At 52.4% G+C, this 11,173-nt stretch overlaps 1 protein-coding gene across 1 annotated transcript; it reads left to right on the top strand.

Annotated features, from left to right (window-relative positions):
* Window positions 1-2,547: 2,547 nt before the first annotated feature.
* Window positions 2,548-10,619, top strand: TAFA3 (TAFA chemokine like family member 3). Its single transcript, XM_043460279.1, has 6 exons — window positions 2,548-2,905; window positions 4,063-4,116; window positions 5,470-5,585; window positions 6,265-6,414; window positions 7,350-7,474; window positions 8,800-10,619. Exons 3-6 carry the CDS (start codon window positions 5,471-5,473, stop codon window positions 8,809-8,811), a joined length of 402 nt encoding a protein of 133 aa, XP_043316214.1. The 5' UTR covers window positions 2,548-2,905; window positions 4,063-4,116; window position 5,470; the 3' UTR covers window positions 8,812-10,619.
* The last annotated feature ends 554 nt before the right edge of the window (window positions 10,620-11,173 follow it).

Raw genomic sequence — 11,173 nt, 5'->3', positions numbered from 1 at the left:
AAGGCAGGCTGGAGCTAGTCATCCTGAATTGGGGAGCTGGGTAAGTTCCTGGATTCCTAGAGGCACTTTTCCCCGTGAAGACCACCTCTAGATCCGACAGAGCGGTTGCCACTCCACTTTTTTTTTTTTTCAGGACCCAATTTCCTCCCATATTTCCATATTTAAACCTCCCGTGACCACAGAAGAATTAGATAGTAAAGATAACAATAACTACCATTTATTGAGGACTAACTACATAATGGTCCCTCTGCAAAACGCTTTCTATACTTCAGCCCCTTTACACTGCATACTAACCCTGCAAGGTGGGTTTTTGTTATGTTCTTTTTATGGATGAGGCAGGTCTGGACGCTCCTGTTATTTTACATGACTTGTTCCAGGAGGTCAACAACCCAGTGTGAAATTTATGCCCATGTCCATTTCCCAACCACCTAAACTGATACTATCTTAAGAATCAAGCTGATTTATCTAGCTCAGAGAAGAGGGGTTAAGAAGAGGTAGGTGAAGAGCAGAAGAGTGGGGGTTCCTTCTCTCCCACCCCCTTTCTCATAACACAGAGACTGAGAGCAATCCAGGTGAACAACTTCTGTAACTGCCACCGGGGGGAGACAGAGGCCAGGCTAAGTGCCTACCTGAGAGGGGCGGGAGGTACTGACAGGCTGCTGAAAGAGCTATGGTCCCTAAGCCTGGAAATTGATTGGGCTTCCAGAGACACCTCCTTCCCCATGCACAGTTCAAATAGGGACAAGGCCCTTAAGGTCCTAAGGCAAGTTAGGGTGGTCCTCAGAGATCACTGGCACCCAGTTCATGATGGGTATTCCATCTCTGGACTCTGTCAGGTGGGTGCTTCCTGACCACGACTCTGTTCCTAGCTAGCCTGTAGCCCCAGAAGGGGTGACTTTCCTGGTAGCTTCCAAATAAAAATCTCACAATGGTCATTCAGGTTGGTAGACTTCTATAATTACACCTACACCCTGGGCAGAGAGAAAGAAAAAAGAAGTCACAAGAGAAGAAAAAGCAAAAGTCAGACCCAAACGCACACAGAGTGGCAAGGAAGACGGAGATAAAGGACTTGCTGCTGCTAAGGATATTTCCTCCTGTTTGAGAAAAACTGAAACGAGCTCACAGATAAATGGCATAAACAGCCACAGCAGGCCAAAGACAGAAGAAAAAAATACAAATCCTGGCTATTTTTATTATTCATTGTTTCTGGGACAGTTTGCTTACCACTTCTCTGTGTCACTCAGCTCTGTAATTCCTGCTCTGCACAACATCCATCATGATGTGACTGCAAGTGGGCTACAGAGCCAGGGCCCAAAGACCTAGTTTCAGCACCAGATGGTCAACAGGGATGTCAACAGTTTCCTTGAGCTTCAGAACAGCCTTCTGACCATACCCAAATCCTAAGGCTCTCCTCTCTCTGAACCTCTCACCACCTATTCCTGGCATCATCACACCTCCTCCATCCTCAGACTGCCCCAGAACCTGGTGAGAAGGTCACCACCTCTTCTCATCCCCAAGGCAGCACAGAGTGAATGGGAAGAGCAGGCATGCAGTGGGAAGAAGCAGTCTTGTAGGATGTTCTTCTCTGCTGAGAACTGTTCAGAGGCTGGTCCTGCCAGGAGTGTGCAAGGCCTCGGCTAAGGGTGGGAACTGGGCATCCCTAAGAGAAGTCCCTCTCTCCTGGGCCACATGCAGTGGCTCAGAGTCCAAAACTGGGCTTCTTCCCCTTGCCTCTCCCCTCCCCATTACTCCAACCCGAAAGCCCTCTTTAACTAGGAGGAATAGCCTTCAATTAAGAGACAAATTCACACACCAACCACCACTTCCCTCTCTCATTTGTCTAATACTTTCACATTCAGATCACCTGTAATGAATTATACACTGTACAATGGCAATTACATTGTGGTTTTTATGGTGATGAAGAAACTGGGTCTCAAGAGTTCCCAAGTTGAGGTCACCCAGAGGCCTACCAAAGCCCTCCTGCCAGTTGGACTCCTACCCTCATACCTCCCCTGGTCCTTCCTGCCCCAGAGGATACCACTCCTGAAGTAGAGATCGTTTGTTATTTCCTCCTGGATTTTTAACATTTTAACTGAAGGGATAACATATCTATCCAGAAGAACACTGTCAAACAGGATTTTGTGCAACGTGGGAATGTTCTATGTCTTTTCTGCCCAATGCAGTAGTCCCTAGCTACATGTGGCAACTGAGCACTTGAAATGTCATGAGTGTAAATGAGAAACGTAATTTTATTTAGATTTAAATAATCACATACGACTACTGGTTACCTTATTAGACAGTGCAGTTCGGAAATCTTCAAGGCCCAAAGTCTCTGAGTGTCTGAGCTGTCCTCACACTCAGCACCCCCTCCCCAAGCCCTAAGACGTCCAGAGTTTTGAGGGACCTCCCTGAATTACCCCAGCCTACACCAGGCACCGCATTGCGGGACTGGCTTCTCTTCCCCTCGTCCCTGGTCTTGCCTCGACCGCCAGGGGTCGCTGTGCCCGCCGGGCGAGCAGAGCGCTGTCTGGGAGGCGGAGGCGACAACCGCTCTGGGCTGGGGCAAGCGAGAGCGGCCCCGGGCGAGGAGGCGGCGGCGGCGGCGGCCGCGTACTTCCCCAGCCTGCGGGCGGGAGCTTCGGAGGGACCCCGGCTGAGCTCTGCAGAGCTGGCCGGGCGGGCCCGGAGCTCCCCGGTGCCCGGAGCGGGCCCCGCCTGACCGGGATGCCACTTTGACCAGAGCCCCACGGCTTCGGGGACACAGCAACTTGGTGAGGGGAACAGAGCTCCGGACTGGACAGCCCCGGAGCTGGCCGCAGTTCCCCTTTCGGGTCTCCATCCTGGGCTCAGAGGGGAAGAGAACCTCGGGCCCGCGGGTAGAACCAGCTGGCACCGCCTGGGGCAGGTAGGTCCCCGACTTGGGGGCTCAGAATTGGGAGGACTGGGTCGGCGTGGGGCGGGAGAGGTGGGGAAAGGTGGATCTTGTAGTTCACATTCTCAACCCTATGCTGGCATGCAGGGGTTTGGGGGAAACATCTGGGAAACTGAGGCAGGGGTGTGGAAGCCCGAGGACAAATCCCAGAAGCTTCTCTCTCTAGCTCTCTCTAAGGGAGGGAATAGAGTGCCAGAGAACCCACCTAATACACTCCGAGGTCTTTTGGATTTTGAGGTTCATTAAGAGAGATGAAAACGTTAGATTGGAGGATGTGGCAGCTGAGAGAGAAATGGGATGTGGCGGGGGTGGGGGGGTGGGGCGGCTGCCTTTGTAATCATCAAAACAAATATTCCCGAAGAGGGTGGGAGAAGAGATACAAACTCAGGAAAGAGGTGCTTCTAGAATCTCCTTGCTCTTGGAGCGCACCTGTCCCAGGGGGGGTTGGCACCACTTCCTCCATCTGCCCCCACAGTCCTTTCTGGGCTGTCACTCTTGGGGAGCCACAACAGGAGGCTCTTGGTCCTTCTTGAGCCCCACCATCTGACCTGCCCCAGTTCCACCTCCCTTTGGAGGCTGAGAGAGGGGAGGTCTTAAAGAGACCTTTGGAGCTGAAGCCTCTGGGGCTCAGAAACCTTGAGGGGGAATGGGGGTGAGGGTGGCAGAGCTGACCCGGCTCCTGGGCAGTCCAGGCAGCAGGTGAGAAGCAGGATGAGGAGGAGGGGGCAGCAAAGAGGATTCAGGACCTCGGGGTTGTTTTTCTCAGGAGCCTCTCCCCAGCAGCAGTCTGTCAGATTCTGCTCAGAAACACTTCTCTGGCCTTCAGCCCCTTCCCAAGACCAGAGAGGTGATAGCATTGGTTCGTAGACACCTCCTACCATCTCCCGCTTCTCTTTTCAGGCTTACCACCCTACATGTTCCCAGAGTCTGCAAGGCCCTCTGTGAATTCCCAAGGCAGAGGAGGTACTTTATCCCCTGTCCTGGCACCTTGGGGAACAGCCTCAGAATTAGGTTCTACTTCAGTGCCCAGTCCACCCGCTAGCCCTCATTCAGGCCCTTTTCCACCGCCTGGAGGGCCACAGGCTCCCTCTGTCCCTTGCAAAGCACAAGAATCTCTTCTGCCTGTCTAGGTAGAGTCTGAAGCTAGTGGATGAAGAGACAGAAGCTAAAAGATTCCAAAAAAGGTGAGTTGAAGAGGGGGAGTTGGGGCAGTGGTGGGGGGGGCATGGGTAGACATAGATCAATCACTGTTTCCAAAAGGAAGAGGGGAGCAACTGAGTCCTGGCATCTGGTTTGGCCTCTGGTGTTCCCAGCACCAAGCTGGCACCTGAGGGAGCCCAGTGATGCCCCAAGAGGCCAACAGGGCAGCAGAAAGGGTGGTTCAGGCCTCTTCTGCACTTGGTGGCTCCCAGCTGCTCTGTGCCTCTGCTTCCCTGGGACTCCCTCCATTTCTAGTCCACTGTTTAGGAAAGATTTGGGAGATGTGAACCAACAGGATGAAGGAGGAGAAGGAAAGGGGAAGAGAGCAAAAGCTGAGTGGTCTGGTGGGAACGGGGCAGGTTTCTGGGCTCAGGGCTTTTCAACCCACATGCTGCCTGGTCTCAGGCAAGTTGTTTGACTTCTCTGAGCCTCCATTCCACTTCTTCCTTTTTATATTTAATTTTTGTTTAAGTTGAATTGCTAGCAGATTCCTATGGATCAGAATCCAAAAGATTAAGGAGCAATAGGAATAAAAATGTCTTTTCTCCCTTTGCTTCTCGGCCAACCAGTTTCTCACTCTCAGACCACTGGTTTCTCTTCTTGGTGGCAAACAATGTTATTAGGGTCTTTTGGTCCATTTTCCAGAGTGAGCTAGCTTACTCATAGTTGAGCGACATATATAATCCCTCCCTTCTACACACTGAATGCACATCACCCTGCACTTTGCTTTTTTTTCCCCCTAAATGATGGGTTATTCCTCGAGACCGTTGCATGCCTCAGTACATACAGCATTTCCTCTTTCTTTTACAGCTTTCTGTGTGGGACTGCATTTGCACAGATGCCCCACCATGTATTTAGCCAGTCCTTTATTGATGGTTGTTTAGATTGTGTCCAGACTTTTTGAGTATCAGTTTGCTCATCTGTAAAATGGGTACAAATAATTCTACATTGTAGGACAGTTGTGAAGGATTCAAGAGCGTGGTTGCAGAGTGTGTGGGTCAGGTGCTCAATACATGGGAGTTAGCATTATTATTCCTCCCATGTCACAGCCCTTCATGGGACCATGTCCATGTCATTCTTTAAGACACTTCCTAAGTGTCATCTCTTCCACAGAGCTTTCCATGCGTTTCCCAGCAGAACGTGTCCTTTCCTTCTCCCCTTTCCTACTCCGGCACTCACCACTTTCTACAGTGTGTGCTAGGCTGAGAACTGCCTGGGAACAAAGTGGGGGTCTTGCCCCCCTCTGTGCTGCCCAGAGCATGTGGCACTGGGCACTGGGGTAGCTGGGGGGGCGGCTCCTGCCTGGAGTCAAGCAGGGCATGTGCTTCTTTCTGCAGGATGCGTGAGAGGGCCACGCAGACCTGGAACACGGGCGGCTGGCTGCTGGCACTTTGCCTGGCCTGGCTGTGGACCCGCCTGGCCTCAGCTTCCTTGCAGCCTCCAACTCCGACAGGTTTGGGGGAGGTGGTGGGACCGACCCTAGGGGGCACATGGTTTTTCAGGATGCCTGGAAAGCTGGACACTAACCACCCCACCCCGTTCCACAGCAGGCAGATCTCTGAGGCAGAGTACAACCCTCAGATTCTAGGGGTTCTGGCACCTATTCTTCACCCAGGAACTCTGCCCTCTCTGCTATCCCAGTCCGAAAAGGCACCAGCAGACCCATTCTCATCTTCCCTTCCAGGCCGGAAGGTGTTCTGCAGGGAGAGGAGCCCCCGGGTCAGGGCTTAAGTCTAGCCTCCTGGCCTAATTCTGTGGTTTTCCTTCTGGGATGGCTAAAGCTGGTGTAAGCGGATCATCCTCCCCCACGCATTGTAAGCCCCGAGGCCCTTGGCCTCACCCGGAGGAGGCCAGGAGGTGGGGGTTGGTATGGACTCCATCTTTCTCCTGCCCAAGGGCTAGACTCTGCCAGGGTGATGAGTGTGGCCTCGCTGGGGAGGAAGGAAGGACAGAAGCCCTGGGACGTGGCAGGGAGATTTCATCCACTTCCTCCTCCCCTACAATTGGAAATCTCTTACCTACCCCTGCCCCGAGCTGGGAGGAGGGGCTGAGGACATGGAGTTGCGGGGAAAGGGAGGAGGGTCGCTGGCCTGGGCTGGCCACCCGATCTGGATCTGTGCTGGCCCCTTCAGTCCCCGTGAAGCAGGGCACCTGCGAGGTGATCGCCACCCACCGCTGCTGTAACCGGAACCACATTGAGGAGCGCTCCCAGACCGTTAAGTGCTCTTGCTTTTCCGGCCAGGTGGCCGGCACCACCCGGGCAAAGCCCTCCTGTGTGGATGGTGAGTGAGAGGCTGGGACCCAGCGGGGAGGGCCTGGTCAGAGAGATAAGAAGGTCTGTCCGGGCTTCGCCATCTGCTAGGGATGCAATTTCATGCCCATCTCAGGGCTTTCACCCTGGGAGTCTCAAATGAAGGGGCCACTTCTGGGGAGGAGGGGCACGGATGTGACCATCCCCGTCCCAGAAATGAGGAAAGTGCCGTCACATGCACACGCCCTCCCTCCAGACCGCACCTACTGCCTGACACAGGCGCGGGTCCATTTCCTCAGGGGGATCCTCTCAGCCTCCCGGCAGGCTCATCACTTCACACCCACTCCTCCAGACGCTGACTTCTTCACCTACGGCTCCTTCCCAGGCCTCTCACAGCCCCTCTCATCCTCAAGCCCACCTTTACCCTCCACACACATTGCTCAGCAGTGGACTCCTTCAATTCATGCCTTTCCCGCAGCCCTGCCCATGTTCATTTTTTTATGCTCACGTGGCAGCACTACAAACACACCCACTTGTGCTCTCTCCCTCTCTCTCACACACACATGCCTACTTGTGCACTCCTGGCCTGTTGCCCCCTCAGATGACTTGCACACTTGCTCACTTATCCTAAAGTGTATGTCTAAGTATCCTAAAGTGTATGCTATTAACCAGGTGGCTCAAGTCAAGAGTTGCCTTAGAGACCACTTCCCCATCACCCTGCCCTGGCTTTGGTGAGAGGGAAGGTCAGTAGGCTTGAGGTTTGTGTGGTTGTGTCCCCAGGCCTCAGCCTGAGTACTGCCTTGCAGGCAGCTCAGAGTCGGGAAAAGACAAGACAAATGTGGGGCTCAAAGCCAGGGTATGTGGGAACGCGTCCTTCATTCTGCACAGACCAGCGCCCCCCACCACCACCACCACCACTGCATGCAGAGTCTTTAGATCTGCCCTCACTGCCTCCTGCTCCCACAGCCTCCATAGTCCTGCAGAAGTGGTGGTGTCACATGGAGCCCTGCCTGCCAGGGGAGGAGTGTAAAGTGCTCCCGGACCTGTCGGGGTGGAGTTGCAGCAGTGGACACAAAGTCAGAACCACCAAGGTATCCAGGGGTGGACACTTCATCCCACCCCTACTCTTCTGCCTTCACTGGGGGTGGGACCAGGCGGCACAGAGCCCTGGGATCTAGGGTGCTGGTTTCCCACAGTGAGAGGAGCAGACCCTCTGGGCTCATTCCCAGACAGTCTCTGCTGGGTTTGTCTAGACTCTGGGGGCTGGAGTCAGGTCTTCTGGATTTGAAATCCAGTGTGTCCTTCTGGTACAGTTTCAATCCCTGGGTTGGGAAGATCCCCTGGAGGAGGGAATGGCAACCCTCTCCAGGATTCTCTTGTCTGGAGAATCCCATGGACAGAGGAGTGTGACAGGCTACAGTCCACAGGTTGCAAAGAGTTAGACATGACTGAAGTGATTTAGCATGCACGCACGCATGCGTGTCCTTCTGGGCAGATTCCATTGCTCCGTAAACCTTGATTTCCCCCTCTGCCTTGAGTGAGTTTTCCTCCCAGAAAATGTCACGTCCTTAGAACAAAGTAGAGAATTGAGGAAATAATCTAGATAATTCCAAGTGGAATCTGCAGTGGACATTCTTCCCACCCGCCCCTGCCACAGGCCCCACCCCACGCTCCCATGATTCACTCCTTACAGCTCACACCTGCCTTCCTCTGGTTGAATGGCTGTGCTGATACCACCGTAGTGGGTGGTTATTTTCATGGTTTGCTGCCCGCCCCGCAGAGCAAGGGTCATTAAAATTTTATTGAACTCTTAGCAGTTCCATGTGTGTCACAGTTAATTAGTTGTATCACTCCGTCATGGCCATTTGTATAGATGAGTAACACTGCGGGGGAGGCCAGAACCCTGCCTTCTGCCTTTCCCCTTTACCATCACACCCAGCAAGCAAACACGCAAACAAGACAACAGAGGAGAGGCGGGCTCTGGAGTTCTGAAGAGAGCAACATTTTCACAGGGCATAGAACAGGAGCCACAGCAAAGTAAGGTGTGGCCAGACCGAAAGTCAAGCTTCCTATCTTCAGGCAGGCAAGGGACACAGTCATGCTGAGTAGATTTAAGACTAGAAGAGACCCACCCCAGAGCTTCTGACGTTGGTCACTAGTTTATAAGTTTGGGTTTGTAGCCTGTAGATCCCTGTGCTTGCCATTTGTTAGCTACTCTGAAGCAAACAGGAGTGACATGTGAGTGATTTAAGTTTGCCTGGGCCACCAGGCTCTGCTTTCCCAGTCTGGACTGCTTCAGGGGAAGGGATCAGCAGCAATGACCGCTACATGACCTGCATATCCAGGGGAATCTCTAGCATGCGGGGATGGCACAGACATTCCCTTCTCTAACCTTCTTGCATCACTTGCTTTCTAGGTGACACGATAGCTCTTGGGGTCATGACCTGACAGCTTGATTGAGCCATGGATGAGAGGAGGGTGTCCAGTCATCAGCCGGCAAATATTGGGATTTGCTTACCTGACCCATACCCTATGCCCAGTACACGGTCCTCTTTCCAGGGGCATTGCAGTGAAACTTCTCAGCAGATCCAGACTTCATATCTCCAGGCCCATCTCCAGTCACATACCTGTGATGCTGGCCTCTCCTGGGAGACAGAAGACGGTCAAGATACAATCCCTACCCTTTAAGGAATGTTCAGTCAAGTTGGAGAGCAGACCAGAGGCAACCTGGACAATTTAGACTAAAGTGTGTGGTATCAGACTGTGGTTTCTGGACCATATGCTGTGAGCATGTTGGGGTTTGGGGAGGAGACTCCCACAGCTCATCGGCCACCCCCTAGCCACAGGGCACAAAGAGAGGTCATATTCACCACCCACCACTTCCCCACTTCACGTCCCTCTGAATCCCCTGCAAGTGCTGACCTGCTAAAGGAAAACTCTCCCCTGATGCTTGACCAGCTGTATCTCATTTGAATGGGACTGAATTGACTTGGGAAGGGAAAACCGAGATGAAGTCGAACAACTTTCCCAAAAAGCTTCTGCAGGGACCTTGCCTGCTTTGGGCATGCTGGGTATGGGCTGGACAGGACTGTAAATCCACCCCCACCCAGGTACCGCAAGTTTTTGTTTGTTTGCTCATTCTAACAGATGACAAAACTGAGTCTCACAGAGATTAAATGACTGGCCCAAGGTCTTAGTGCTTGGGCTCCTAAATCTCTAAGACTGCTAACCTTTCGCTTAGCCTGGATATTAGGATTGCAGCCTGGGTCTTCCATGCTATTTTTAGCTCAAGAACAGGAATCTGCAAAAAACTGGCAGGACAGCAAAATGATTCTGAGCAAGAACTTTTACAAAGGTGACTCCTCTCTGAAATAATCCAGAACATCTACCCACCAGGATGTGGGGCCCCTGGATCTCCTCTCTGCCCTCAGCCCCAAAACTTCCAAACAGACCCCTCACAGTCCAGTTACAGGTGGGCACTCTGAGCTGGCGGCCTCATTGTTCTCTCGAACCTGTCTCTTCCGGAGTCCTTAGGAGTCTACACCTCTCAGAAGTTCTGGCTCCAAGAGAGGGTCTAGGTAGCATCCAGGGCAGGCTGGTCAGAGTCCTCTTCCTTCTAAGGCCCTTCTGGGCAGCAGGGGAGCTCCTGGTGGGCTGGATAGAGACTATCCAGGCCTGAGGGTCAGCCAGTGAGATTGGCACCCTAGATAGTTTGGAGATGACACACACACAGGCCTCAGAGATGCAAATCACTTGCATGTCTTATCAGTAAGAAAATCACAGACAGCCTCAGTGACTACTACTAGCATCAACTGGGATCGACTGGGATCACCAGGTCTGCGGGATGTGATGGGCCTTGAGGGGAACAGTGTCAGTAGAGAACAGCTGGGACAGTGCTAAATTCTGACTCTCAGAGAAGACAAATCATGGTTGGGGCTTAGTCTCAGCCCCTCTGTGCTTCTCTCTCTCTCTCTCCCTCCCCACGTCGGAAAATCAAGAACATTCACCCCACTCCGGGGTTTATCTTCTTGTTTTTGCCTTTTCATTGCTTTTGGAAACAGGATGAACAACCATGCTGGCTTCACGCTATACTGTTAACTGTCAGAATTCTGACAACTTTTTTTTTTTTTTTTAAGTTAATTATTTTATTTTATTTTTGGTTGTGCTGGGTCTTCGTTGCTGCATGTGGGCTTTCTCTGGTGCTTAGCCTTCTCATTGTGTGGCCTCTTTCGTTGTGAAGCACAGGCTCTAGGCTCTCAGGCTTCAGTAGTTGCAGCTCCCGGGTTCTAGAGCTCGGGCTCCATACCTGTGGTGCATAGGCTTAGTTGCCCCAAGTCATGTGGAATCTTCCCAGATCAGGGATTGAACCCGTGTTCCCTACATTGCAGGGCGGATTCTTAAACCCCTGGACCACCAGGGAAGTCCAGAATTCTGACAACTTTGAATCTCTCTGCACACAGTGGGGTCATAAGGGTGGGGTAGTCAAAGAGTAGGTCAAAGGTGGTCATTGCTTCCTTCGAGGTTTCGGAATGGGTTAAGGGATTGGCATACTTTCTGGAAAGGATAGTAAATATTCACAGGCCACAGACAGTCTCTGTGGCATATTCGTCTTTGTTGTTTGTTTCATGTTGTTTTTTAAAAAAGCCTTTTAGAATGTGAAAACCATTCTTAGTTCAAGGGCTATACAAAACCAGGCCCCAGGCAATTTTTGGAAGGTTGCCAGCCCCAATGAACCTTTGAAGGCAGGCCATCTCTGCAGCTTGCGTCTGCCTCCCGGCCTGCCTTCAGTG

Source organism: Cervus canadensis, chromosome 2 (assembly GCF_019320065.1).
Source record: "Cervus canadensis isolate Bull #8, Minnesota chromosome 2, ASM1932006v1, whole genome shotgun sequence".
Lineage (NCBI taxonomy): Eukaryota > Metazoa > Chordata > Mammalia > Artiodactyla > Cervidae > Cervus > Cervus canadensis.
The sequence above is the reverse complement of the archived record's forward strand: the minus strand, read 5'-3'. Positions and strand labels throughout refer to the sequence as shown.

Excerpts from the sequence above, each read along its gene's own strand:
- TAFA3 (XM_043460279.1), top strand. The coding sequence starts at position 5,471 with ATGCGTGAGAGGGCCACGCAGACCTGGAACACGGGCGGCTGGCTGCTG. Across the intron at positions 5,586-6,264 it reads GCAGCCTCCAACTCCGACAG|TCCCCGTGAAGCAGGGCACC; the intron begins GTTTGGGGGAGG and ends TGGCCCCTTCAG. Across the intron at positions 6,415-7,349 it reads AAAGCCCTCCTGTGTGGATG|CCTCCATAGTCCTGCAGAAG; the intron begins GTGAGTGAGAGG and ends CTGCTCCCACAG.